Source organism: Labeo rohita, chromosome 4, assembly GCF_022985175.1.
Source record: "Labeo rohita strain BAU-BD-2019 chromosome 4, IGBB_LRoh.1.0, whole genome shotgun sequence".
NCBI lineage: Eukaryota > Metazoa > Chordata > Actinopteri > Cypriniformes > Cyprinidae > Labeo > Labeo rohita.
The window spans coordinates 45,735,422-45,763,275 of NC_066872.1; the positions used below are offsets into that span (position 1 = coordinate 45,735,422).

Genomic DNA, 27,854 nt, shown 5'->3' on the forward strand with positions numbered 1-27,854 from the left:
GCCTACTGTTAAACCGTGGGTTTATATATTGTTTATATTTTACTACACGTTTAGTTTTTTATACTTTTATTGAAACGCACTGTTAATTTAAAATAATTTCTTATGCTGTGTTATTTACTACCGAACGCTTACATTTCATTATACTAGCTTATGTTTCACATTTGGAAAATAAAACCTAAATTGAGCAAGAAATGTAAACAAGGGAAGGTGTGTAAAGAGCAGGTTACTTTGGAAATGTAGTAGGTTACAGGTTACACGTTACCCTATTTAAAAATGTAATAAGTAGTGTAACTTTTTCAATTACTAAAGTAATGTGACTCATTACATTTGATTACTTTTTCTTGATGTACAAGAAATGCTCCCTTTTTCATTTGAATTGATCGTTTGTTTATGATGGGCAGTAAGGCAGAGCTCACTATTTTCCAATAAATACTAGCATAGAACAACAGCGTCAGAGAGCAGCTTTCATCGAGGTTAAAGCAGGACTCGTATAGTTCATAGTCACACCCAGAGTCAAACAGTTCTTTTGTTCTTCCCTGTTTGAACTGCCAATAATAAATCACCTTCATCATCAGACCGTGTTTGAAATGAACATGGTTTTATATTTTCAGCTGGTAATGTGGATTTTGTTTCGGCAATTTAACTTTTTTTAAAGCGTCATTATTAAATACACATTGTTATTATAATTATAGATAGATGCGTACATGCATACATACAGCTGTTATTAATTTGAACAGCACGTTCACCTGCGCGCTCAGGTGTGATGACGCGTGCGCGCCCGCGGAGGCGCTAGCGAGTCGCGCGCGGGTGTCGGTGAGGCGGAGCGCGAGTCAAACTCACACAAGCGGCTGTTCGTTTTGTCATTAAACCGAGAAACTCACTGACAGTCTCCGTCACCTGCCGAGCCGTGTGTGTTTGTGCTTCTGCCATGCGGTAAAAGTGGGGAGAAACGCAGAAACAGGTGAGTGTGTGTGTTTACACACCATACACACACACACTTGTATGTTGTAAACCGCGTACATGCGGTGTTTGTAAATGTACTCTCTTTAAACATAGACAAGAGCTCGTTCTCGTCCGTGGCTGTGTTGTTGTGTTTATTATTGTGTTTATTTTGTGTGTTGTTCACGGTCACGTTCCGTTTGCTGGTTTAATGGCTGCGCGCGGTAAATACTGTCCCGGTTGCCATGGCAGAGCCCGTCACGCGCCTGTGTCCGCTTTTAGATTCATTGGTTGATATTTGTCCGCTATTGTTACTGATGTGATCAGACTTCAATAACACATCACTGCCGTTACATTAGTCGCACTGCTGTGATCAGATTTTATTATGACATCATTACAGTTGTGTTTCTATCACTGCTGAGATCAGATGTTATTATTACATCACTGCAGATGATCAGCTGTCATTGTTGTATCGTTTCAGTTTATGTCACTTACTGAGATCAGACTAATCAAATACAGAAGTGTGGTTATGTTTATGTCACTAATGCAATCAGACTTCATTAATACATCACTTTAGTAATGTTTTTATTCATTCCGAGATCAGAATTCACTAGCACATCACTACCATTACATTAATATCCGTGCTGTGTATCAGATTCTATTACTACTCTACATCAGTATTGTCCTATCCTAACAAACCATGCATTAATGGAAAGCTTATTTGTAACCCTAGACCACAAAACCAGTCATAAGGGTAATTTTTTTTAACTTGACTAAATTTAAATAAGCTTTCCATTAATGTATGGTTTGTTAGAATAGGACGATATTTGGCCAAGATGCAACTCTTTGAATATCTGAAATCTGAGGGTGCAAAAAAAAGGTGTCCAGATGAAGTTCTTAGCAATGCATTTTTCCTAATCAAAAATTTGATTTTCATATATTTACAGTAGGAAATTTACAAAATATCTTCATGATCTTTACGTAATATCCTAATGATTTTTGGCAGAAAAGAAAAATGGATCATTTTGACCCATACAATGTATTTTTGGCTATTGCTACAAATATACCCGTGCTACTTACAGTATGACTGGTTTTGTGGTCCGGGGTCACATATTTTCTTGAGACTTTGTCCAGTTCACTTGATATGATAAAGACATAGTATTTCCCAGCTATACATCACCAGTGTTTAGTATCTTGCATAATTATTTGTTTCATATATAATCTAATTGTTTATTAAAGAACATTTAAATAAGTAAAAAGAAGAATTTGGGAAAATTATTACATTATGTATAATTAATTGCCATTGCATTAATAATATGTAATCACGTAATCCATAAAAAGTAATTATCTGATTAAGAGCGTTATACAATGTCATATACTCTAATTACAAATACTGCTGAGATAACACTTCATTAATACATCACTCTGCTGTCGATGATTTAGCACTTCCTGAACCTTGAATGTAATTCTGAGAAGCTCTAATCTGAAGTGGTTCGGTGCAGGGCAGTAAATTGTTAACAGCCCTTTAATAGGGACGCACTGTAAGACGGAGTCTGTCTCCAGTGAGTTTCAGTAATTGGTGTTATGAGCGGTGCAGGTCCCAGTGCTACGGGTTAAATATGGAGCTCTGTTACATAACCGCTAATGTTTCCATTAATTTCATTGAACCGTGGTGTTATCTTCAGCTGCTGAGATATCTTGCAGTCCTATAGTATTTTAAGGTTCACATGGGGTTTTGTTGGGTTATGAGCTTTAAGCTGCTGGTCGTTGTAGTACAATGAGTCTTCACAGAGGACGTGAGATTTCTAACAAGATTCTCTGCTGTAAATAAGATGCTCTTTACTAATATCTTCAGTGTTGGGGAAAGTTACGTTTAGAAGTAATGCATTACAGTATTGAGTTACTCTCTAATAAGTCACTAAGTATGATACTTTGTTACTTTTTCATGTTAAATAATGCATTAAGTTACTTTTTAAATCTAGGCTGGGCTGTTTGTTTTTAATATTAAAAAATAATATTTTTGGCAAATGTAAAAGCCCTTTTCTTGTAAATTTAAAAGTAATTTGATTGCGTAACTAACGTTACTTGTAATGCACTGCATTTTGCAGTGTTATGTAAAGACTTTTGCTCCATTACGTTAGAAACAACAGCACTGGAGACACTTTTGACCACAAGTGGTTAAAAACACCAGCTGCGTCTGGCCGATCCTCATCTGGGACCATGTGAAACCTCTGCTGGCCCGAGGCCTGTGCTTCTGCGGGAGTATTTCTGGATGTTCTCAGCGTTTGTTTGTGTTTGTGTGTTTTCTTGGCATAGTGACGTCAGCCGTGTTCAGTAACTGTATCGTTTTTTTGGCAGTCTGTCAGTCAGTCTTTGGCAGAAGTGATTATGCCATTTTGTCTTTGTGAGAGAATCTCAGCAGACTGAAACCGAATCCATGGGTTTGGTGTCACTCCGATTTTTCAGGAGTCAGTGTTTGGCACATTCACATGTGCCGCTGAGAACTCTTGGTAGCGGCAGTGGAGCTTGTTTGGCGGAGGCTGGAGTCTCTAGAGGATTTCAGCTGTTTTCTGGAGGAAAATTGTGCTGCTCTCTGGAGTCTTTGATAGGAGAATTGTCTTACCTATTGTCTTACTTTTAATTCCTCTACACTCTTAAACATAAATGCTTACAATGATCAGTTCCAGAAACATTTTTTCTTAGTGTAAATAATATTTGAGTGATGGAAAGATCCCTTTTTCACTATAAAGAACCTTTTGATCAACCTTTTGAAACTTTTTTTTTTTTTTTTTTTTTTTTTAATGTTTTTTATGTAAAAATGGACACGCATGACCATTGCGCTTGTGTCTTTTGCAGCTTTTCACACAAGCGCCGCGTTTTTAGGACATTGTGTCAAGTTAAAATAATTTCAACTCATCAATGTCAGTTCCAAAACAGTGGACCAATCAGTGGACCCTGGAGGCGGAGCAAGTGTTGAAAGCTTTTGTTTACAGTAGCAAGTTGGCATGGCAACTGTTTCATTTGATGTCAACATGACAGAGGCGGCATTCTGCGTTGCGCTTTTTAAAAACCATTCCTGAGCGTTTTTTTGCATTTTTAGATGCAAAGATGAGGTCCATAAGACACACGCTGTGTCATCTTATTAGGGTCTAGAAATCTTGAGTTTCCGAACGTTTCATAACTTCTGATATCTCTTCTATATTTTGATGTTTTCTGGTTGTTGTCTGTTTCTGATCACACAAACCAGCCGAACATGCCTCCATTGAGCGAGTTTCCTTTTGCCTTATCTACAAAGTCATAACGTCCTTTATTGTCCTCTATTCATAGCCCAGCTGCTCCTGTGTGGCCAACGACCTCAGAGCACAATGACTTCTGTTGCTCTTACTTCCTGCATTCAAGCGACAATCGGAGCAAAAGTATCTGAGACACACATGCTGAATGATATCAGCGCATGAGCCGTGTTTGACAAGCAGGTTTCCTAATGAGATAATGAGGTTCATGGCATTAGTGCTCATTGACAGATCACACTGCTCTCTATCAGAATGACAACAAAACAAACAAAACGTTGTGTGAGCGCCTCTCAACCTTGTGTTCGGGGTGAAATGACCTTCTGATGTGTGTCAGGAGTGAGCGCTGTAACTCTGTGTTCTTCTCCATCTTTACTATCACACACACACGCAGCAAGAAGTGGATCACATCCTTAGAGTAACAGCTCATTTCACACTCAGTACAGTACAGTGTCTCTGATGAGCTGTAAATGATCAAATGTGTTTTATTGTCTCCTTATTCATCACAGCCTCCGCTCACGACTGTGTGTGTGTGTGTGTGTGCTAAGGCCAAGTCACTGGTTAATTAGTGATCACAGTTCTGTTAAAACAACAGGAGAAGGGTTGCGTGTGTGTGTGTTTACTTCACTATACTTCATATTGAAAAATAGTTATGAATATTAATTATAAATGTTTTTATAAAAAAAATTATAAATAAAGCAGTAGATACTAGCAAATCTCATATGTGCAGAATGTGTCAATATTATCGCACAGCTTTCTGTATGAAATTGGATATATATATGTAAAGTAATCAGTATCAGCTGCTTGATTGTTTATATTATTGCAAAATGTGACCCTGGACCACAAAATCATAAAAAAAGTCATAAGGATCAATTTTTTGAAATTGAATAAATAAGCTGAATAAATAAGCTTTCAATTGATGTATGTTAGGATAGGACAATATCTGACCAAGATACAACTATTTGAAAATCTGCAATCTGAGGGTGCAAAAAAATCAAAATATTGCGAAAATCGCCTGTAAAGTTGTCCAAATGAAGTTCTCAGCGATGCATATTACTAATCAAAAATTACATTTTGATATATTTACGGTAGGAAATTTACAAAAGATCTTCATTGAACATTATTTAAAATCCTAATGATTTTGGCATAAAAGAGAAATCAATCATTTTGACCCATACGATGTATTTTTGGCTATTGCTACAAATATACCCATGCTGCCTGGTTTTGTGGTCAAGGTCACATGTTATCGTCCAGTTTAAATCTGATAAATGCGATAAGGCATGAAGATATTTAGATGTTATGAACATTAACATTATGATTTTCTGTAAAGTTGCTGTAAACCTGATTTTGAAAAAAATAGATTTTTTAAATTTGTTTTGTAGTTTGAGGTTGGTTTGAAGTTTTTGTTGCTGTGGGGTCAGACATCTTGTGTGTTGTGATGTAGTTTAATGTGTCATTGCACAGCTGATGTTTGATCAGGTTGTATTTGTCTTCACTGGAAATGCACTGTAAGAGCGTCATGTGACGCGTGCGAGGTGGACCTCAGGCAGAGGGTGCGGCCAGATCGGGTTCCTGAAGGTCACAGAGGGGAAGAAGGTTCTGGTTCCATCTGCTCCTGTTACTCTGCTGCGCGTCGCACCTGTTTGATCCATACTTTTATTTATTTGTTTATTTATTTGAGTTGTAGTGGATAGTGAAGTAACACTGGAAAACAGACAATTGACTTCTTGGGAATTATCAGCATCAGCTTATATCAATAAAGCTGCTATCAGTAACTCTGAACTTCCTTATGACTGTTTGACGTGTTCTTCTGGGATCTTCTCACATTTCATAGATTCGTCTAGATTAGATTTGATGTCACTGTGTTACAGTGTTATTTTAGTATCTTTGATATACTTACAGTTTTTGCTGTTATTTTAAATTAGGTTTTTATTTTTCCTGTTTTCACTGATTTTAGTCAAGGTTAGGCTTTTATGTGTGTGTGTGTGTTTTGTCCTTTTTTAAATTTTTTGATCAATTTTTTGTAATAAAAAAAATATGTCTGTAGTTTTATTTTTAAAAAAGTTTTATTATTTGTTTTAGTATTTATTTTCTTATTTTTTATGTCTGTGTTATACTTTATATTTATTCATTTTAGTTTGTTTAGTTTTTATTTTGATATTTAAGTACTTAAACTAAATGTAAATAAGAAATGTCAAATAGCTGAAATAAAGTTTAAAGAAAAAAAATGTAATAAATTATTAATAAAATATACGTTTTTATATTTTAAATAATAAAATATATAGTAAAATAATGACTTTTTTTTTTTTTTTTTTTTTTAGTTAATGTTACATTTCAAGTAACTAAAAACTATACTTATGGTTTCAGTTTTAGTTAATGGTGATAAACCCTGCTGGAGTCCACACACGTTACACACACTGTGAGGGTCATAGGTGTGAAATCACTTTCTGACTTTATTTGGTGTGTTCACTGCAGTCAGCACCTCTAGTAATCTAATCATATTTGGCTTTGTTTTATTTCCTGTAAGAAGTTCCTGCAGTTCCTTGACCTCCAGCTGTAGGTGGAATGTACTAATTAACCGTTAACCGTGGATAACTAACAAACAGCACAGCTGTTTTCTGCTGCTTTGTGCCACAGTAACACACGTGTGTGTCTCACGCCAAGCTCTGCTTGATCTCTCTTCATTAAAAGAGACTTAAGCAGCGGCTGGAGGACCAGAGCAGAGCGGCAGTGCATGTGAGCGGCTCTGTTTGCTCTGGAGGGCGTGAACGGGTTCACAAAACATCACAGGAATATCACTGGGTTTCTAGGAAAACTTTCTGCTGCTCCTGTCTCTACCCAGAATGCCCTCTGTCTCTCTCTCTCTTTTACTGAGATGGTGAACATCTAGTTTGCTGGCCATGGTGACACGGCCCATGTGAGCAGTGCGTGTGTATAAATCTTTTGCTGGTTTGTTCATGTTGAGTTTGACTCAAGCATAACGGATCTTTAATTAGACGATTCAATTAGTGACAGAAGAATCCGCTGCAGAACCAAACAGATAATGAAGCCTCAGGCTGATGTCATTTCCCTCTTGGTGGAGCAGAAAGCAAGAAGTCGATTAGCCAGTGTAAACACAGAGCAGATGACCTTTAACCTTCTGACGTGTGTGTGTCCACGTCAGTTATTCCAGCTGATTCCTGTGATGTTGAGCATGTGATTATAGTTCACTGAGTCATACAACTCTAACAAGTGAAGAAAAACCCTTCAGCGGTGATTTTATGCTGGACGGTCTAATAGTTTTTAGTTTTTATATCAGAGCAGTGTGATCTTGAAGTCTTTTCCTTAATCTTTGGACAGAGGAGTTCTTATACAAGAGTTTGTTTCGGGGCTTTGAATCTTTTCGTTACACCAGTAGTTGGCGAAAGGTTAATGTCGTTGTAAGTGAGCAATTCATTCGTTAATTCAACAGTTCATTCAGTAACAAATCAGGTCATTTAAATCATTCATTCAACTCATTTGTTCAAATACACTGATGCATTGAGGAATGAATCAAGTGACTGTCTTATTGAGTCATTTGAATCTTACATTTAACCACATCCTTCAAAAACACTTCATGAGTGAATCATTGAATTATTTATTTAATCGATTGCTTTAAAAATACAAAAAAAAAAATTCAGGAATGAAACAAATTACTCTTTATAAGTGTTTGGTTCATTAATTTAACCAATTCACTCAAGCACACTGATTAACTCAGAAATCAGAAGTCACTGATTCGTTCTTTTAACCCATTTGTTCAGAAACATTTGTTTATTCATTCAGTTGATTTGTTCAAATAGACTGATGCATTGAGGAATCAATCAAGTGACTGTCTTTATGAGTGAATCATTTGAATCTTACATTTAACCAAATCCTTCAAAAAAGCTTCATTAGTGAGTCATTGAATTATTCATTTAACCAACTGTTTTAAAAAAAAAATACAGATTTTTCAGGAATGAAACAAATGACTGTCTTTATGAGGGATTGTTTGGGTCATTAATTTAACCGGTTCACTCAAACACACTGATTTACTCAGAAATTAGGTTAGATTTGTCTTTATGAGTGAGTTATTTGAATCATTCATGCAACCGATTCCTTCAGAAATGCTTTATGAGCAAATCAGTGAATAATTCATTAATTCAATTCATTCCAAAACACTGAAACAAAACATTTTACTGTATTTATGAGTTAGTCATTGATTCATTAATTCAACAGTTTATTCAGTTCATTCATCTCTGAGTGAGTCATTTGAATCATTCATTCAACTGATTCATTCAAATACACTGGATGCATTAAGGAAATTAATCAAATGACTGTCTTTGAGTGAGTTATTTGAATCATGCATTTAACCAAATCCTTCAAAACTGTTTGGCTAGTGAATCACTGAATTATTCATTTAACCGATTGCTTTAAAAATAATTCCTGATTTTCAGGAATTAAAAATGACTGTCTTTATGAGTGTTTGATTCATTAATTGAACTGATTTGCTCAAGCACACTGATTTACTCAGAAATTAAAAGTCATTGATTCGTTCATTTAACCAATTTGTTCTGCAACACTTATTTGTTCAGAAACTAAGATTTATGAGTGAGTCATTTGAATCATTCATGCAACCGTTTCCTTCAAAAATACAAATAAAACAACTCACTGTATTTATGAGTGAGTCATTGAATTATTCCTTTAACCAAATGTTGCGATGTTTGTTGTATGAATCTGTTATCCTTCAATAAGAGCTTTGAGCAGTTGAGAACTATTTTAGACACGACAGAAACCCAAGACTCGTTTCACAAGTGAAAATGTTGAAACCCCAGGCTGGAGAGAATGGTCATGAAAAAAAAGTCATACAGAGAAATGGAAAACAGTTTAAGGATGATGATACGGCCTGTCATGTGTGTGTTTGATTGGTCCAGCGCTGTCGTGTATGATTGATTACTGGGCGTTTGTGGGAAGCTTCTATTGTGAGTCTTAATTACTGGCTTGAGTTTTCAGTGCTGGAGAAGCAGTGATTTCAGCTGAATGCTGTTATCGCTCCAGAGAGAGAGAGAGCTTCTCCATATAGATCAGCCGCCTCACCTCATCTCCTCAGTGCGGTTTGTGAGCAGATTGTAAATGAAGTCTAAACAGAGGAAAGTTTCACGCTTCTCTTCACAATCCCACTGAAGAGACGATGACGAGAGAATTTAAAGCGCTTCCTACACAGACAGACTGAATCACTGCGGATGAACCGCATTCACACACTGAACATGATCCTCCTCACAGCAAGACTTTATTATAGCAGACACTTCACCATTTACATAAAGCTTTTACCAAATTAGTTGTCATGATATACAATATGGTGTTTTTTTTATCTTTTGATTCAGGGTGACTTGTGATGTGTTTTTGAGAGGTTTAAGACATTCACCCATGAACGTGTCTCAGTTTGATCCACATATGAAGACCAGCAGTGTGTTTTAATGTTTTTGGTCCTCATATTGCTGAAGAAGAGGGTTAATTTGCTTAATTTTCATATGCTGTCCATACTGTTTTCACGGTGCTCATAAGGATCTTAATATAGCGATGTTTAATAGGATCAGGACAGGTCTGTGATGTCAGCGAGCGCTGAGGATTCTGGGTACACACGGGCCTTGAGACGCAAAGAGAAGAGATAACGGGATTAAAGAGGAATAATGTGCAGGATTCACAGCTGACACAGAAACACACAGACACAATAATTATATTGTGCTTTATTATGGTTACAATAATAATAAAAAATGAACAAAATATAAATAAATAAATAAATAAAAATGTTGTTAAGATCCAAATATAAAACACTTGTATGAAGCTAAAATCCCTTTGTGATGTAAAATGGAGTTATTGTGATTCATTATGGTTACAGTAATAATATAAAAACTAAACAAAATAAATCAAATAAAAAATACAAATAAATAAATAAAATAATAAAAATTTAAATAAGAATTTAAATAAATAAATAAATAAAATCCAAAAGATCCAAATATAAAACCACTTGTATGAAGGTACAAAAATATGTAATTTTGATGTAAAATTAAGATATTATGATTCATTATGGTTACAATAATAATATGAAAAATAAATAGAAAATAAATAAAATAAAAAAGTAAATAACATAATAAAAACTAAATAATTTATAAATAAATAAAATGTTGTTAAGATCCAAATATAAAACCACTTGTGTGAAGGTAAAACGGCCCATTTGCAATGTAAAATGGAGTTTTTGTGATACATTATGGTTACAATAATATAAAAAATAAATAGACAATAAATAAAAAATAAATAAGTAAAATAATACAAATTAAATAATTTATTACAAAATAAAATGTTAAGATCCAAATACAAAACCGCTTGTTTAAAGGTAAAACAGCCGATTTGTGATGTAAAATAAAGATATTTATTTTATGTCATGTAATAAGGTTCATTCTGTTTACAATAATAATAATAATAATAATAAAGTAAATAATAAGTAAATAAATAAAATAATAAAAAACAAATAAATAAATAATAATAAAAATAAAATAACAATCTAAAACCACTTGTATGAAAGTAAGACACTAGCAAGCCCTCATTTAGAAAATGTTTAACAAACAGACATGAACAGACAGAGATTGACGCTTTTATATTAACCAGCAGAAGGAAATGGGTCAGTCGAGATTCACATCTAATGATTCATCAGGCTCCATTCCACTCATTAAATCTGACAGTCTAACAGAATTATTTTCTGTTCACATAAAGATCTTCAGAAGAACAGAAGTGAAGTTTTCCAGAATCTGCGTGTCCCAGCATCCCTTGCGCTGGAGTGGATAATCACAGACCTGTGTGAGTTTGTAAAGCTCCTTACAAATCCTCTTAAAGATTCCACAGTGAGAAGAAGTGGCACACCGTTGCGTTTCTCACGCATGGAGCGTCACGCCGTCTGTATGCCGAGGCTGTAAACAGGTATGAGTGAAGAGAGCGTTTGTTCTGTTTTCTGTGTGATTCATCGGTCAGAGCTTCACTCAGGTGTGGCATGATTCCTCCATGTGTGTGTTTGTTTGATGTGGCTCAAGTCGATCACTATCAGATGTGACGCTAATGCTGGATTGCCCATTTATCAAACAGAAGTGATGCATGTTTGATGTTCTTACATAAGAGAGTCATATAGGAATACGGGATTCAAAGATTCATCTGATGATTCATCGGACATTGTTTTTGTTGTGTGGATCCTAACACTACTGAGCCAAAAGTATGGAATACTTCAGATGTTTTAATGTTTATGATAGAAGTCTCTTCTGCGCACCAAAGCTGCATTTATTTGATCCAAATATTGTAAAACTTGGTCAGTATTATTACAGTTTAGAATAGCTGTGAATAGCTGTGTTATATTGCAATTAAAGCTGAATTTTCAGCATCATTACTCCAGTCTTCAGTATCATATGATCCTTTAGAAATCATTCAAATATACTGATTTGCCACTCAACAAAGATTTCACATTATTTTTGTGGAAACTGATACATTTTATTTTTCAGGATTCACAGACGAAGTTTAAAAGAGCAGCATTTACTTGAAATAGAAATATTATGTAACATTATAAATGTCTTTACACTCACTTTGACCTATTGCATTCTTGATTCTAAAAATACCACATTTTTGAAAGATTTCCACAAATGTATTGAGAATTCTCAACATTGATAACAATAAGACATGTCCTTCATGCTCTTGTTGATGTTCTTATAATGTTTGATCGTACTGATTCCAGTCTTTTCTTCAGTAGCGTATGGGTTTGTAGTGGAACAGACTCCAGTCGTTTGACCCACAAACTGGCCTGTGAGCTGATCAATCATTCATACGGTCAGCAGCTGCTGGACCAGATCGCGTCTCTGGTCCTTCTACCTGTGTGTTTCTGTCTATAGGACACATTCTTGTGTGTGTGCGCATTCAGTTATCAGCACATGTGCTGGTTAAGGATCGGTTTCAGGTGTTTAACCCGTCAGGTGTTCATCTGTCAGAATAAACTCTCAGTGTTTACATTGGGCTCAATGATTCATGTCGCACAGGCTGATGGTCTTGGATGGTTTAACTCCGTGTCAGTCGAACTCGTTACTCAATCAGCTAGATTAACCTGCTGACGGCCCACGCCGGGCTAATTATAGACGTGTGGCGACGCACGGTGGAGACTGACTGTCTGATCATTCATCATCTCAGAGTCTGGCAGACAAGACGCCGATCAGAAGCGTGTTTGACTCTGTTTGACCTCAGACGCACTAAACGAGTCATTAACAGCAGCATCAGTGAATTTACAGCATCAGTGCCATCTGTGATCATGTGACGTGGGATGTTAAGTTAATTCTGGCTGACGCTGGTAGGTCACGGGACAATGGCGAATGTAATATGTCCAGATTGCATTCGTACTACAAAGATTCATACTAATTGTGACCCTGGAGCACAAAACCAGCCATAAGGGTCAGTTTTTTAAAATTTAGATTTATTGTGCATCATCTGAAAGCTGAATAATTAAGTTTTCCACTGATGTATGGATTATTAAAATAGGACAGTATTTGGCTGAGATGCAACTATTTGAAAATAAAAATATTAAAATATCTTTGGAACATGATCAAAATATCCTAATGATTTTTGGCGCAAAAGAAAAATCATAATTTTGACCCATACAATGTATTGTTGGCTATTGCTACAAATATACCTGTGCTACTTATGACCGGTTTCGTGCTCAATTGTCACATATAGAATATACTCTTTGCAGTTGCAAAGTAATTACTTATTCAAAGAAACTACCTACTCAAGACAGTATGCGTTTTGGAGGCAGCCACACACACACACACACACACACACACACACACACACACACACACACAAACAAGCTGTCTCCAGTCCAGACGTCTCTGATTACATATAAGTTAATTAAAGGACATGATGAGAACATGTTTGTTGACTTCTGTTGAGTGAACTAGTAAGGGGCTGTTCACACAGAATGCGTTTTTCCATTGCAATGTGTTGCTTTTCCATTGTATGACCGTTGCGCTCTTGCGTCTTTTGCAGCGTCTGTACTTAAGTGCAAGTTAAAGGAATTTCAACGATTACATGCAGCAACCAATTAGAAGACCCCGGGGGCGGGGCAAGTGTTGCCAACTTTTGTTTACAATAGGAAGTTGGCATGGCAGTGGTTTTATTTGATGGCAAATTTTATTTGAATCTCATTCTGTCTGAGCAGTGAGATGATGATGATGATGATGAAGGTGAATGAGGTTCAAATGCCTTCATCAGCGGCTGTATCTAAGTGATTGACAGCTCCCATGATTCCTTGCGGATGTGTATTTCTCCCATCCGTGTGCTGGCAGTCCGTGTCACATGAATTGAGAGTTTGATGCAGTGTGATTGTGTGTCTGACGGTGCTTTTACTGTGTTGCAGTGGAGGATCTGTGAGCACAATGCAAAGTCCAGACATGAACGGATACACCGGAGTCACAGCGCAGTCCTCACAGATGAAGTAAGTCAATCAATCACAACATTTCTTAATCTAATTAATAACCTGATGTGCCAATTAACTAATCAATTTAATTGCACATAAATTCTGCCTGAGAAATTACCCCACAAAAGATAATTTACAGTCACTATTGTGTTAAATGAAAAAAGCACTGAATAGACAAATATATATTTGTTTCAGAAATAAATATTAATATAAATAAAGTAGCTTTTTTCAGCATTGTATAATAAATGGGTATTAATGAGATCTTTTAAAAAGAAATACTGAAATATCAAATCACTGTCCTAGAGAATGAGTCACTGAACGATTTGTTCAAATGGCTGATTCACTGAGTGACTGACTTTATGAATGAGTCACTGAATCACTGACTTAATCGATTCATTCTAAACCGTGGATTTAATCGAATTTAATCGAATCGAACAGTTCTGCTGCTCCTTTGATTAGAACTGTTTTCATTTGCAAAATTGCAACTAAACTAATTAATCAAATCCAAAATTCACACACAATATTAACACAATATTAACTTCTTGTTTATTGAACTGTTGTATAAAATTATTATCACGTTTGCAGTGGAGCAGATATTGGGGAAGAACAGCACTCTTGCTGGTGTGATATTGTTAAACTCAAATATCATATGATATAAATATTCGAGGGTCATTTTTGCCCTCATATCTTGAATTTTAGGCTCACGTATCTACATTTTAATGGGCTCCATCATGGCAGTCATCATCCTTCATTATGTTCATCACTGTAAGATAACATACAGGTCTGGACAGGACATTTAATTTTTCCAGAATTAATTTAGTCTGTTAAATCCACAGCCCTACAACAAATACATTAAATATTTTTTAAAGTATATTTATAATTGCACCTAAAGAAGGACACATCTACCTCTGAGCATCTGATTTTATAAAAAGATTTAGTCAGTGGATCACTGGAGATCATCTGAGTTCACCGGATCACTGACCAGTACTCTCAGTTGTATTTATTAGATGGATCATTGGGATTTTTCATCTCTGCAGTCATAGTGTGACTTGAGCGTGATGAATCTGATGTTTTATTGATGTTTCCTCTGCTCCGGATCTATTGAACACATTCATTATTGATCTGTCGCACAATTAGTGTGACTTACACAAAGAAACAGATCAAGTGTCCACTTTACTCATTAACTCCACACACACACACACAGAGGCAATGAGTGACTTAGGACAGCATACGCGTCACAATGATTATTAATTCACTTCAATCCTAGAAGAACAGCAGAGAAAGTGTGAGTATGGATGAGCGCTGGTGTACTAACACTCTCTCTCTCTCTCTGTCTCTCAGCGGTCACGGCTCGCTGTCTCCAGATGTTCCTGCCAAAAGGTCGGGTGGTAAAGCTCTGTACGGTACGTGTGTCCTCCTGCTGTCTGTTGAGGGAACTGCAGTGCAGCTGAACCCCTGAACCCTCTGAAACGCTGTCACCATGACAACATGCTTCAGGAGGGATGATGGGATTGTGTTATTCACTGTGTGACGTGAAGAACATGATGAAGATGTTCAGCCATTTGCTCTTTTGTCTGATTCCCAGAAGGGATTCATCCGAAAGATATTTCTGGGAATTGCATGAGAACACGTCTGACTCGCATTTCACCATTTGTATTCAAGTCAAGTCACTTTATAAAATACAGCTTCACAGTAGTAAACAGGAAAATAACAGTGTTAATGATGCAGAATTTATCAGTTATGAAACAAATTCAATTTAAAGCTGCTCTACAGAAGACAGTAGAGACAACATTCAGTTCAGTGGTAATGTAAAATTAATCAGTTACGAAATTAGTTCAGTTTGAGCTTAACATAAGACAATAGTCATTATTCAGATCAATTAAATTAAACAAATACTGCAATGTGATGAATTTTAGTGAAGCCAACAAATATTATCATGATGTATAATACACCAATGCGTTGCAATCATAAAATTAAGGGGAAATGTCTTTTATTGTCATGAAAATGGTGTCGCAGTCCTGATTCCTCTTAAACAGGCTTCATTTGGTTTATTGAGAGCAGTGTTGGGAAAAGTTACTTTTCAAAGTAATGTGTTACAATTTTCCATTACTTCACAAAAAGTAACTAATTTCATTTCTCAGTTACTTTTTATGGAAATAATGCATTGCTACTTTTGTGTTACTTTTTGTCACCTGGGCTTGGCTTGCTTATTTATTTTTTGTAACAAAAAAACCAAAAGTTATATTTTTGGCAGCTGTAAAGGCCCTTTCACACCAAAAGTAAAATTAATAAGCCCAAATTTTTCTCAACACGGGGACAGGAAAGGTGTCAATAAATAAATGAGAAACAAAGAAACTTACTTATTTGAAAAAGTAACTCCGATATTTTGTTGTAAATTTCAAAGTAATATGTACTTTACTAGTTGTTTGGAAAAAAAATTGATTACATAACTCACTTGTAATGCATTACCTTCAACACTGATGGAGAGCATAATTTCTCTTGATTTTGAGGTGAAATATAATTTTGACGTTGTTTATCATGCTGAAGGGACGTAAAATGTGAGATGTTCTCAGAGTCACTGCAGGTATCTGGAAGTATGTGTGTGTGTGTGTGTTGCATCACAGCAGAGGTTAAAGGTCACAGTGAAGATGTCAGTCATGTCAGTTACACAGAGAGACTTACTGTGTGTGTGTGTGTGTGTGTGTTTTCTCTGCACCGTCATTCTCAGGAACAGATGGAGTGTATTTCCTGCACACTTCTGCCAAACACAAAAAGAAAGGTAGAAGCTGATGTGTGTGTGTGTGTGTGTGTGTGTGTGTGTGTGTGTGGTTCTAGTCTTCACCTATTCTCCTAGTATTCCAGCTGAATCTGCTCCTGCATCATGAACTCCGTGTGTGATTTGATGTGTTCAGTTTCACGCGTCCACACGGAATCTGTTCCAGCAGATCTCTGCAGATTGAGGCTGATTGTTCAGCTGCGCTGAGCTCAACAGAAGATGAGAATAAATCTGCAGATTCCGTCTGGACGTGCTCGTGTGTCTCTGACGGCAATTATATAACGAGATCTGCTCTTCCCTCAGATCAAAGGAGGAACTACACCAAAAACAGCATCAACAGCCTGACGGACACGTCACAGTACCATGTGGAGGTGAGACACGCATGCGTTCAGGAGAATTGAGCAGACTCGTGAGATGAGTGAAAATCTGATCACACAAATCAGACTCTGAATTAAACAATTAGACACGTCAACATGGGCAGGTTGTGTGACATAAACTCATTCCAAAAACCCAGGAAAATCTAACACTGATTGCAATAAAAGGAATGATAATTCTGGCATAATTTGCCCTCCATCATGTCATTCGAACCTGACGTAATTTTGCAAAATGATATTTAGTCTTGTATCCAGGGGGAAAAAACTAAATGAAGTGCATTTTGCTTAAAGTAAAATTAAAACAGAGTATTACAGTACACAGTAAAGCGCTATAGAAATAAAGATGTCTTGACTTTTGTCTTCTGCAGCATCTGACCACATTTGTGATGGATCGAAAGGAGGCCATGCTGACCATCGAGGATGGCATCAGGAAGCTGCGTCTGCTGGACGCCAAGGGGAAGGTTTGGACGCAGGATATGATCCTGCAGGTGGACGGTAAAGCCGTCAGCCTCTTAGACAACGACAGCAAGGTACGAACCTCCCAATCTGCCATCAGACCCCCGATGATACGCATGTGGCCTGATCTCGTATGTCTTTCAGAACGAGCTGGAGAACTTTTCTCTGGGCTCGATCCAGCACTGTCAGGCCGTGATGAACGCCTGCAGCTACGACTCCATCCTGGCACTGGTGTGTAAGGAGTCCGGCCAGGGCAAACCAGACCTGCACCTGTTCCAGTGCGACGACATCAAGGTCTGATCTCACCGCAGGCATTCATCTCACTCGCGTGTTTGCAGAGTACTGACTGTGTGCTTTGTCTTCCTCAGGCCAATTTGATCCACTTGGACATCGAAAGCGCCGTCAGCGACCACAAGGGTGGAAAAGTCAAGAAGCGTTCGGAGGTGCTGAAGTAAGTCCAGCGCTTGTGAATTATGAAGATGCTTGTTTCCACGGTAACACAGCATCCGTTTCTCTGTGTCTGTCAGAATGATCCTGAAGAGTGACGGAACCATCCCTCCACCTCCAGGAGGCCCCGCCCCTGAGCCTCCTGGAGCTGTCAATCAAACGGACAGCAAGAGCCGAGTGGCCAGTTGGTCTGCGTGGACCAATGAGCAGCAGGAGCGTGAGTGGAAGTCTGTTGTTAACTCTTGAATTCCTGTTCTCAAATCTCACTGTGTGTCTGTTTGTCCTCAGATGATCCACAGAGACATTACACAGAAGTGGGCGGCTCTCCTGAGATGCGTGCAGCGCATGTGGACAGAGATGTGGTGAGCGTTTACACTGATGCACGACATCCTGTTCCCGTCTGCCGGCCATTATCACTGCAGGGCCTGAAATTAACTTTTTGACACACCTGCCAATGGCTGGCAACTTAAAAGCCATAAGTAGTTTTTACATAGTCATGAAACTATGTGTGCATGATTTAGTTAAAAATACAGGCTGAACAAATTGAATAGTGATTCCAGTTTATAATGCAGTTTTATAATATAATATTTTGCATTGGATAAAACACATCCTGAAGATTTTCAGTCAGACTGATGGTGTATGAGAGTCACTTTGGTGTTGCACGCGTCTGTTTGTGTGTGTGTGGTGGCAGCAGATGGTAAAATACTGACGTGTGTTACAGCAAATCCTCAATCACATTCTGGACGACATCGAGCACTTCATCATCAAACTCCAGAAAGCTGCCGAGGCCTTCAATGAGCTCTCCAAACGCAAGAAAACCAAGAAGAGCAAAAAGAAAGGCCCTGGAGGTGAGCATCTGCTCATATCACACATCCACATCATCCTTGTCATCAGTGTGTCATGAGTGTGTTTGCTGTGTGTGTTCGATCAGAGGGAGTTTTGACGCTGAGAGCTAAACCTCCATCTCAGGACGAGTTTATCGACTGTTTTCAGAAGTTCAAACATGCCTTCAACCTGCTGGTGAGAGACCATAACCAGGTCCCCAACATTTTTAGCAGGATAGTCTCATTTCGATTATCTGTGATGTGATTGTTGCTTGTCATTCCAGGGCAAGTTGAAGAACCACATACATAATCCCAGCGCTGTGGATCTGGTCCATTTCCTGTTCAATCCTCTCAAACTGGTGTGTCTTCTGATCACGTGTGTGTGTGGAACAGCCGTTCTGTCTAACTCAGACTGACGCGTGTCTGTGTGTTTGTGTCTCTCAGGTGATCCAGACATCTGGAGGCGTGGATCTGGCTAAAAGCGTGATCGTTCCTCTCCTTACCAGAGAAGCCATTGACTTCCTGCATGCATCGGGTTCGGCGGAGGAGAGACACCTGTGGGTCACGCTGGGAGATGGATGGACCAAATGCAGGTACTGGAGCATCTCTCTTAACACGACAAAACTGACAGATATTTAAAAATTGTCTTTGAACAAAATCAAACATTTAAATCTGTTAACTGAACAAAACCGACTGATGTTTACATTTTTCAAAACAGAAATGATGACCAATATTTAAGTCTCTTAACAGAACAAAAACATCCAATATTTAAACATTTTAGCAGAACAAAACAAACTTGTATTTAAATCTCTTAACAAAACAAAACTGACTGATATTTACATTTTTACAGAACAAACACAACCGATATTTAAATCTCTTAACCAAACAAAAATGGTCAATAATTAATTCTTCTAAATAAACAAAAATAACAGATATCTAAATCTCTTACCAGAACAAAACCAACTGTTATTTAAATGGAACAAAAACAACCAATATTTAAACATTAAAAAAAAACTACCAATATTTTAATCTCTTAACAGAACAAAACTAACCAACATTTAAATTTCTTATTAGAACAAAATGGATCGATAATTCAATCTCTTAATAGAACAAAGCCGACCAACATTTAAATCTCTTAACCAAATGAAACTGACAGATATTTAAATTTCTTAACAGAAGAAAACCAACCAATGTTTACATTTTTACACAACAAAAATAACCAATATTTAAATCTCCTTATTAAACAAACATGACAGATTTTTATTTTTTTTTTTTTTATCAGAACAAAACCAACTGATATTTGAATCTCTTAACGGAACTAAAAACAACTGAAATTTAAATATTTTAACAAAAACAACCTATATTTAATCTCTTTACATAGCCAAAGCAACCAACATTAAAATGTTTTATTAGGAAGAAATTAAATGATAATATAATCTCAAAATAGAATAAAGCAAACCAACATTTAAATATTTGATCAGGGCAAACCGGCCAATATTGAAGTCTTAACAGAAAAAAACCTTACATTATTTAACATTTTAACAGAACTAAACCAACTGATATTCAAATCTTTTATTCTAAAAAAATCAAACAACATTTAAATCTCTTAACAAAACAAAAGCAGCCAACATTTAAAAGTCTTATTCAAACAAAACTGACCAATAATTCAATCTCGTAATAGAACAAAACTAACTGATGTTTAAATATTTAAACATAACAAAACCAAAATGTATTTAAATCTCCCAACAGAACAAAACCGACTGATGTTTACATTTTTACAGAACAAATACAGCAAATATTTAGATCTCTTAACCAAACAAAAATGCTCCAATATTTAAAAATTAACAATTTGAACATTTGAATCTCTTAGTGGAACAAAAAACAACCGACATTTAAATGTCTTATTAAAACAAAACCGACCAATAATTCAATCTCTTAAGAAAACAAAGTTGACCAACATTTAGATATTTAAACAAAACAAAAGCAACTCTTAATTGTCTCAATAGCCACTGCTGAACTGATGTATGTGCTAGACAGCACCATAAAAACAATATAGCTATATCTAAATCTGAAGGATCACTTCTCTCATCACCATATTATCCAGCACTAAAACTCAGTCTAAAAGCATGTGTGAAAAGTGCGATACAGATACATGTGTCTTGTGTTGAGGTTGGAGTGGCCGAAGGATCACCCGTTTCCTCCACACACGCTGCGATTCCGGGACGGCTGGGAGCCACCAGTGTTGGTGTCTCGTGAGCAGGACGTGGCTCAGCTGGCGGAGAGGCTCGGTGCGGCACAGACCGAGGTTCAGAGACCCGTGGACAGACCGCCGTTTGACGTAAGACACGCTTTCACCTTTAAAGTGTGATGCTGTGGAGTACTTAGAAGTAAAAGCGTTTTCTCTCCCGACAGCAGCCGGTGGTCCAGGACTTCCCCCATGCAGACGGGTACGGCTACAGTAACACTTCTTACAAGCGTTTGCACCTGCTGGAGCCAGACATGGCCGTGGCCGCTTTTAAACACGCGGTCAGCCGTCATGTAGATAGGTAAAACCCACCTGGGTAAGCGACCGCACCGTGCGCCCTGGAGAACCGACTCACCGTGCTAAGCTTCTGGGTCTGTTCTGGGTTCATTCTGCATCTCTAACTCTCAGCTCTGACCTAAACTCTCAGTCTGTTAAAGCATTTGGGTTTCTGTCTTCAGATGGTGTAAAGACTCTCTTCCCATCTTGTTTTTTGAGCTCTGAGACGCTCCTCCACGGCGGCAGCGGTCGGTCATTAACAACATTCATCAGTAGATTCAGCAATTAAAGAGAGCCAGCTTGTGTTTAAGAGATTACGCAGCAAAATATCATGTTCTTTCTCAGTAGTTTTGTTTTGTTTTGCAGTACAAATATGACTTTTAACAGAATTTATGCTGTCTGCATTAACAGGCAATTTGAAAAACAAGGACATGCAAGGGTTAACTTGTTTTTCCTTTAAATAAATTTATTTTTCTGATTAGTTATTTGTTCTTATTTTTAAGCTTAAAGTCACTTAAAACAATATCTTAGTTATGTTGCTTTTCAAGAAAATGGATCTTGGCAAATGTAATTTTTTGGCAGCGTCTCATTTGTGGAGGTTCTTTGACTCTTTCTCTTCAGGAACCTGGAGGCTCATGGCCGGACGCAGAGAAACTTTGCCAAATCCAGATACGACTTTGTAGCCAGAAACAGCAATGAACTGTCTGTGATGAAAGACGAGGTGGTGGAGGTACGTCATGTGATGATGATTTGACGTTAGTGTGACGGTCTGTCATGTGACGTGTCGATCTGATTGGCCGCCAGGTGCTGGACGACAGGAAGCAGTGGTGGAAAGTGCAAAATGGGACGGGCGCTACAGGTTATGTGCCAAACAACATCCTGGAGATCAGCAGGGCGGTGGACGTGACGGGCCGCGGGGAGCCCATTTACAGTCACACCATACAGGTGACACACACACACACATGCTTTTTCAGCTTCTTTCTGCTTGCTTCATCTCCAGTTTCATTTCATCATTTTGTTTTGTCACATCATAGAATTATTGTTTGTGTTCATCTGTTCATCTTAAAGCTAATGATGCCAAAAAAGGAATTTGAGTTGTTTAAGGTAACAAGTGTGTGTGTGTTCAGTTTGTTATGATTTCCTGCATTAGTTCAGTTTATTTCCCTGTGTGTGTGTGCCATCTTAATCATATTTTGGGGACAAATTTGTACACAGAAGTAAGTTAAACGGTAACACTTTATAATACGGTGGCACTAATATGCATTAATTAATGCTTAACTATTGCACAGATAATTAGGAGTTAATGTATAACTCAATAAGAACGAAACCATATATTAATAATTAATGCGTCAGCAACAAATGAACATTCTGTATGATTTATAGATTAAGTATGTGTCATGTGTCATAATATTTTAGTTCCCTAATAAACATATTAACTATTTCTAACTCATGTGTTAATTACCACAATGGGTCAAAGCCATGCATTTCAACTTCCAGTTGTCTACTTTAATTAAATCCATAACCACAATGACATGTTACTTAACAGTTAGTTACAGTTATAGAACAAATAGTTCTGTGCCTCAACAAGTAAAGTCATAATATAATGATACCTTTGCAAATCATTAACTCATGATTACCTGTGCATTAGTTAAGCATTATTTAATGCGTATTTGTGCACCCGTATTGTAAAGTGTTACTGTTAAACCTCCCAAAACCTTGTTTTATGATCGTTCTCATTTGTAAAAATGGTATAAAAATACCATGTGTTTTCAGAAATTTTCTGTTAGTGTGTAAGTTATAGAATTTCTAATTAGTTTTACAAAAAAACAATAGATGTCCAAGTCAGTGTGTGTGTGTGTGTGTGTTTTATTTGCTGTGTGTGTGTTTATTGTTGAATTTCATTTTCACGTCACTCTTCATTTTTCTCTCAAGCAATTACTGGGCGAGTTAAATGAGGTAACTGGATTATTCTGACTAATCAAATGTCTCAGTATGTCTTTCGTAGAGATTTTTGACATACACTGTATATTATCTGTCTGTGTAGAGACCGGTTAGTATAATTTATGGAGTTCTTTTGATCTGTGTCTTAGGGGTCGTTCATACAGAAAGCGTCTTTGCATCTAAAAATGTGAGCTGCAGAGCTCAGGAAAGTTTTTTTTAAAAAGCACAGCACAGAACGCCTCCTTCGCCATGTTTCTTTTAAATAAAACATGCCATGCCAACTTGCTACTGTAGACAACGCTTGCCCCGCCTCCAGGGTCTTCTGATTGGTCCACTGTTTTGGAACTGACATTGGTAAGTGGCATTGCTTGTAAAAGTTGAAATTCTTTTAACTTGATACTGCGTCTAAAAAACATGGCGCACGTGCTAGGCGCTCCAAAAGAGGCGAGAGCAACGATCATATTCGTCCGTATGATCGGACGAGTCTTAGAAAAACAATGGAAAAATAACACACTAGAATTACAAACATGTTCTGTGTGAACGGCCCCTTAGAAACCTTAGATGAGCTCATCTGTGGCCAGTGGGGTTTATATTGTCCAATCAAAGTCGATTATGTGATTACGGCAAGTCTGTAGGTGAACATGCTGTAAACTAAAGCACAACCCCTTCAGCATGTCCTGTGTAAACAGGAAGCGCATCAGCATGGCGCTGGTTTCATGAGGTCTTGATCACAGCTGTGTTCGGTGTGTGACTGTGATGTTTGTCCCGCTCAGAAGCAGCGCTCAGATTACGTGCCCAAACCAGCGGTGACGGAAGCTCCGCCCACCCCGACGCCTCCGCCTCCTCCCGCCCCACTGCAGATCCCCACCCCTCCGCTGCCACCCGCATCCGCCCCGCCGTCAGCCGCCCAACGTCAGGACACGCCACCGGCCGACAGCCAACAACACAACAACGGCAGCGAGAGCGATGGCGTCACCATGAGAGAACATCAGAGAGGGAGATCTGCACCCGCCAACCGTACGCACACACATATTCACACAGTTAGCACATTTTCTGAAAAATAAGCTTAATTCAGAACAGTAATAAAAAATGTAATAGCATCTGAATGATACTAGAATAACACAGTGTCAAATGTCGGATTATCTGTGTGTTTCCCAGGCCGAAAGTCCAACATGGAGGAGGTTCAGGACGAGCTGATGCACAGACTGACTCTGGGCCGCAGCGCTCAGAAAAAGTTCCAGGCTCCGTCTCGCTCCAGCAGCCTGCCGGCCGTCAACGTCACGTACGATTCCACACCGGACGAGGTGAAGGCCTGGCTGCAGGTCAAAGGCTTCAGTGAAGTGTGAGTGCCTTATTCATCTGTAGAGCATTATAGAAGATTAAAAGTGATGGTTTGAGCTGTTGTGGTTTGGTTTGCAGGACTATTACCAGTCTGGGTGTGCTGACCGGCGCTCAGCTTTTCTCTCTGAACAAAGATGAGCTGAAGACCGTCTGTCCTGATGAAGGCGCTCGAGTCTTCAGCCAAATCACCGTCCAGAAAGCCGCTCTCGAGGTGGGTCGACTTCCTGTGTTTCTCCCCGCAGATCCTTCCTTACTTCTCTCTTCATTCCTCTTTAAACTTTTCTGTCATAATCCAATATCTCAGACCGGATCACTGAGCGTAGGATATATCTAGAAAATAATAGCATAATAGTATTCCCTAATAGTACTCCCTGAATCGAATCTCGAATCTCCAAACAAACTGCTAAGTTGCTCAACTCTGGCAAGTGTCGCTTTGGTTTTTCTGTGGTGTTTTTGCTGTCTGCAGGTTTTCTTCTGACCCTCCCATGATCTTCACATGTAATCCACGTTCCTCCGAAGGTACTTTAGTATCACAGAGAGGCGGCTTCGCTCTGTTTAGTTAACAGCGGTTTAGTTATCACGCTATTAACCGCACATGGACCCTGTTGGGTTGCAACAGTTCTTACTTAAAGGGACAGTTTACAAACCTGTATGAGTTGCTTTCTCAAAGAATATATTTTGAAGAATGTTGGTATCCAAAGAGTTGATGTTTCCCGTAATATTTTGGATTTTATTCTTAACATTCTTCAAAATATCTTCCTTTGTGCTCAGCAGAAGAGAGAAACTCATACAAGTTTGAATCAACTTCTATATCCCTTTAAATTGGAATATAAAGTCCATACTTAGTAGCTACTAGTTAGTTCATAACTAACTCTGTACTAATAATAATAGTCATAATTCAAATTCATTTGTGTTCTCATCTGATAGTGTCAGTGCAGTTAAATTAATATTACCCAATGTAAACCCCCCAAAATAAAAAAATGATGATGCACAGTGACTGTCAGGTAAAACATGAGCTTGATTTATTTGTCAATCTGCTGTTTTATTCCAGCCGTTTCTCCTGCTCTTATGTGTAAATTGTAAATATTTAGTTTATGCGTAATTACATTTAATGGTCTGGTGCAAACAATATGTAGTAACTTGGTGGCCTAAACAACATAGATGCTCATGTTGTTTAGTGGCTTCTGTCTGCTGTTTCCAGTCATAGTTAGAGAATAGATTCTTTCCCAGAATCCCTCAAACGCCCCTTTATACGTCCATCGTCTTAGAGCATCTGATGAAGAACCTTCATGAACCTTCATCCTCATTCACTCATTTCTGCTCTTCCTCTCTCTGTCTCTCCATTATGCCACAGGTGTTTTGAGGTACTGAGCTTCTCGCAGCTTGTTTAAATGAGTTTTTTGTGAGATGTAGGGCTGGGCTGGAAATGCTGATTTCTCGTTTTGATGAACCGATATTGATTCTTAAATCCCAAGAATGGAATGCTGTTTCCTGCTACTGTGTAAACAAAACTAAATGTAACATAATTTGTAGCACATCCCATCCAATAAGCTTAGTTACTTTTGATAGGAAACAAAGTATCAGCTTTAAATTTTTTCAAATTTTGAAATTCAAATCTTGGCGCTCTTTAATATGTGGTGACGGATGGCTGTAGTGAATCATCTCTTCCTCTTTACTACTAGTTACACCAGCAAATAAACATGAATGAACATCTTAATGAAATGAATAATGTTTCATTGTACAGAATCAGTGTTTTAAATGCAGAGAGCCATCAATAAATCAGCTTGTGATCAATAATATTACATTTACGTCACATAAATTTTATTATATAATTTTTATTTTAAAAACTTTTTTGTTCATAGTATAGTTTTTACAGCATTAGTTGAGAAAAAAAAATTATGTACTGTACCCGTTTGCCTATATATCCAAAGGAATCAATACTGATCAGAAATTGAATCAAATTGCAAACTCAAACTCTAAACAGAATCAAAACGTGAAATTTGTCTCAGGACCCAGCCCTAGTGAGGTGTTTCTGAGTGTCTCACTGGCGTTCTGTCTGTGTGTCTGTAGAGGAGCTCTGGCTCCGAGCTGCAGGAGGTCATGAGGAGGCGGCAGGAGAAGCTGGCGGCGGCAGTGGCGGCGAGCGATTCCGGAGTGGAGTCCTTCGATGAGGGGAGCAACCACTGACCCCTCACTCACCTCTGTCACCTCTGACCTTTTTCAGGATGCCGCGGAGCGTGCTCAGTTTGCAGCCATAATGCGCCGTCGCCAAGAACTCTTGGACCCGTCCGATAACGGAACCGGATCGGATGCGGACGAACACGCGTGACGAGACGCGAGAGGAAGTAGGCTTTTGTAGAGATGTGAATGTCAGACATCAGAGCAGTATGTAGTCTAGTGCCATCGAGTTCTGCCTTCATAATCCAACATCCTGGAAACATTCATATATATTTGCAATCACATTGTACTTTTACTGCCCAGACAGAAAACTGTAAATATTCCCGCACGATTGGCTGGATCTTGGACCAAATATTGATTCCATTAACTGTTGTTCCTCACAGACAATTCTGACTAATGATGTCTTGAAGTTCAGCCAGATTATTTATCAGCCGCTTTGAATGTACGTGAAGAATTATGGGTAAGGCTGTCAAACTTGTAGATTTTTTTTTTTTTACTAGTAAAATAATATTTCTGTACATGATTGTTTTGTACTGAATTGTACTGCCAAAAGAGAAGCTTTATAAATCTAATGGGAATGAAATGTCAGTTTCTGTAGATCTGATGTTTGTCTTATTGGACATTTGACAGATTTTGGGCCAAAATCCTCCTGCAGTCTCATTCTAGTGATATATTGATGATGATGATGATGATGCCATCAAACCTTCAGAAATATGAATGACTCATTGCAAGCATTAGTTAATAACGTGACTAACGTTTGGCCAAATCAGTCTCTGGGTTCAAGATTTCAGTCTGTAAATATAAAGTGTGTGCAGAATAAATTTAATCATGTGACCTGTGTGGCGTCTATGATCATGTGATTGTTAAAAAGATGATCAACTTGCAGATCAAGCCAAAGAAGACTTGGTCTTTTTAGGAGGTGTTTTGTCTCAATTGCTCATGCAAACCATTACAACTAAAGCATCGTCCACCTCCAGTGAGATCTGAACTGGGATTCAGCCCACCGAGCCACAGACTTGAGAGCTTAGCTGTAGAAATTAAATCAATAAAAAGAGTAGGAGGGTAAGCTTTCGCCTTCCATGCAAGAGAGCGTTGGTTTGAATCCTGTCATTGCTTACGCTTTTCCTCATCCTCATTTGCTGATGCTCTCAATAAGAGCTCAAGATACTTACTAGTGACTTGTTGTCTTTTAATCATAGTTTCCTGAGTTCAAATCCTGTTAAATTCGCTGAGGTTGAGGCGGGTCAGTGTTTACGCACGTTCTTTGTGTGCCA

At 38.0% G+C, this 27,854-nt stretch overlaps 1 protein-coding gene across 10 annotated transcripts; it reads left to right on the plus strand.

Moving 5' to 3' along the window:
- Positions 1–806: 806 nt before the first annotated feature.
- Positions 807–27,420, plus strand: eps8a (epidermal growth factor receptor pathway substrate 8a). Of its 10 annotated transcripts, none has more exons than XM_051107627.1 (23): positions 807–961; positions 10,992–11,195; positions 13,663–13,740; positions 15,064–15,125; positions 16,451–16,501; positions 16,802–16,869; positions 17,241–17,402; positions 17,473–17,622; positions 17,697–17,779; positions 17,856–17,992; positions 18,064–18,137; positions 18,497–18,623; positions 18,707–18,795; positions 18,884–18,958; positions 19,044–19,192; positions 20,769–20,937; positions 21,012–21,145; positions 21,742–21,850; positions 21,925–22,065; positions 23,835–24,078; positions 24,220–24,403; positions 24,481–24,613; positions 26,473–27,420. In XM_051107627.1, the coding sequence occupies exons 3-23, from the start codon at positions 13,682–13,684 to the stop codon at positions 26,587–26,589; spliced, it is 2,517 nt and encodes an 838-aa protein (XP_050963584.1). In that variant the 5' UTR covers positions 807–961; positions 10,992–11,195; positions 13,663–13,681; the 3' UTR covers positions 26,590–27,420. The 10 variants fall into 10 exon arrangements, with proteins under 10 accessions (XP_050963584.1, XP_050963585.1, XP_050963583.1 ...); XM_051107628.1 differs by having other exon boundaries at positions 10,992–11,075; XM_051107626.1 differs by lacking the exon at positions 10,992–11,195.
- The last annotated feature ends 434 nt before the right edge of the window (positions 27,421–27,854 follow it).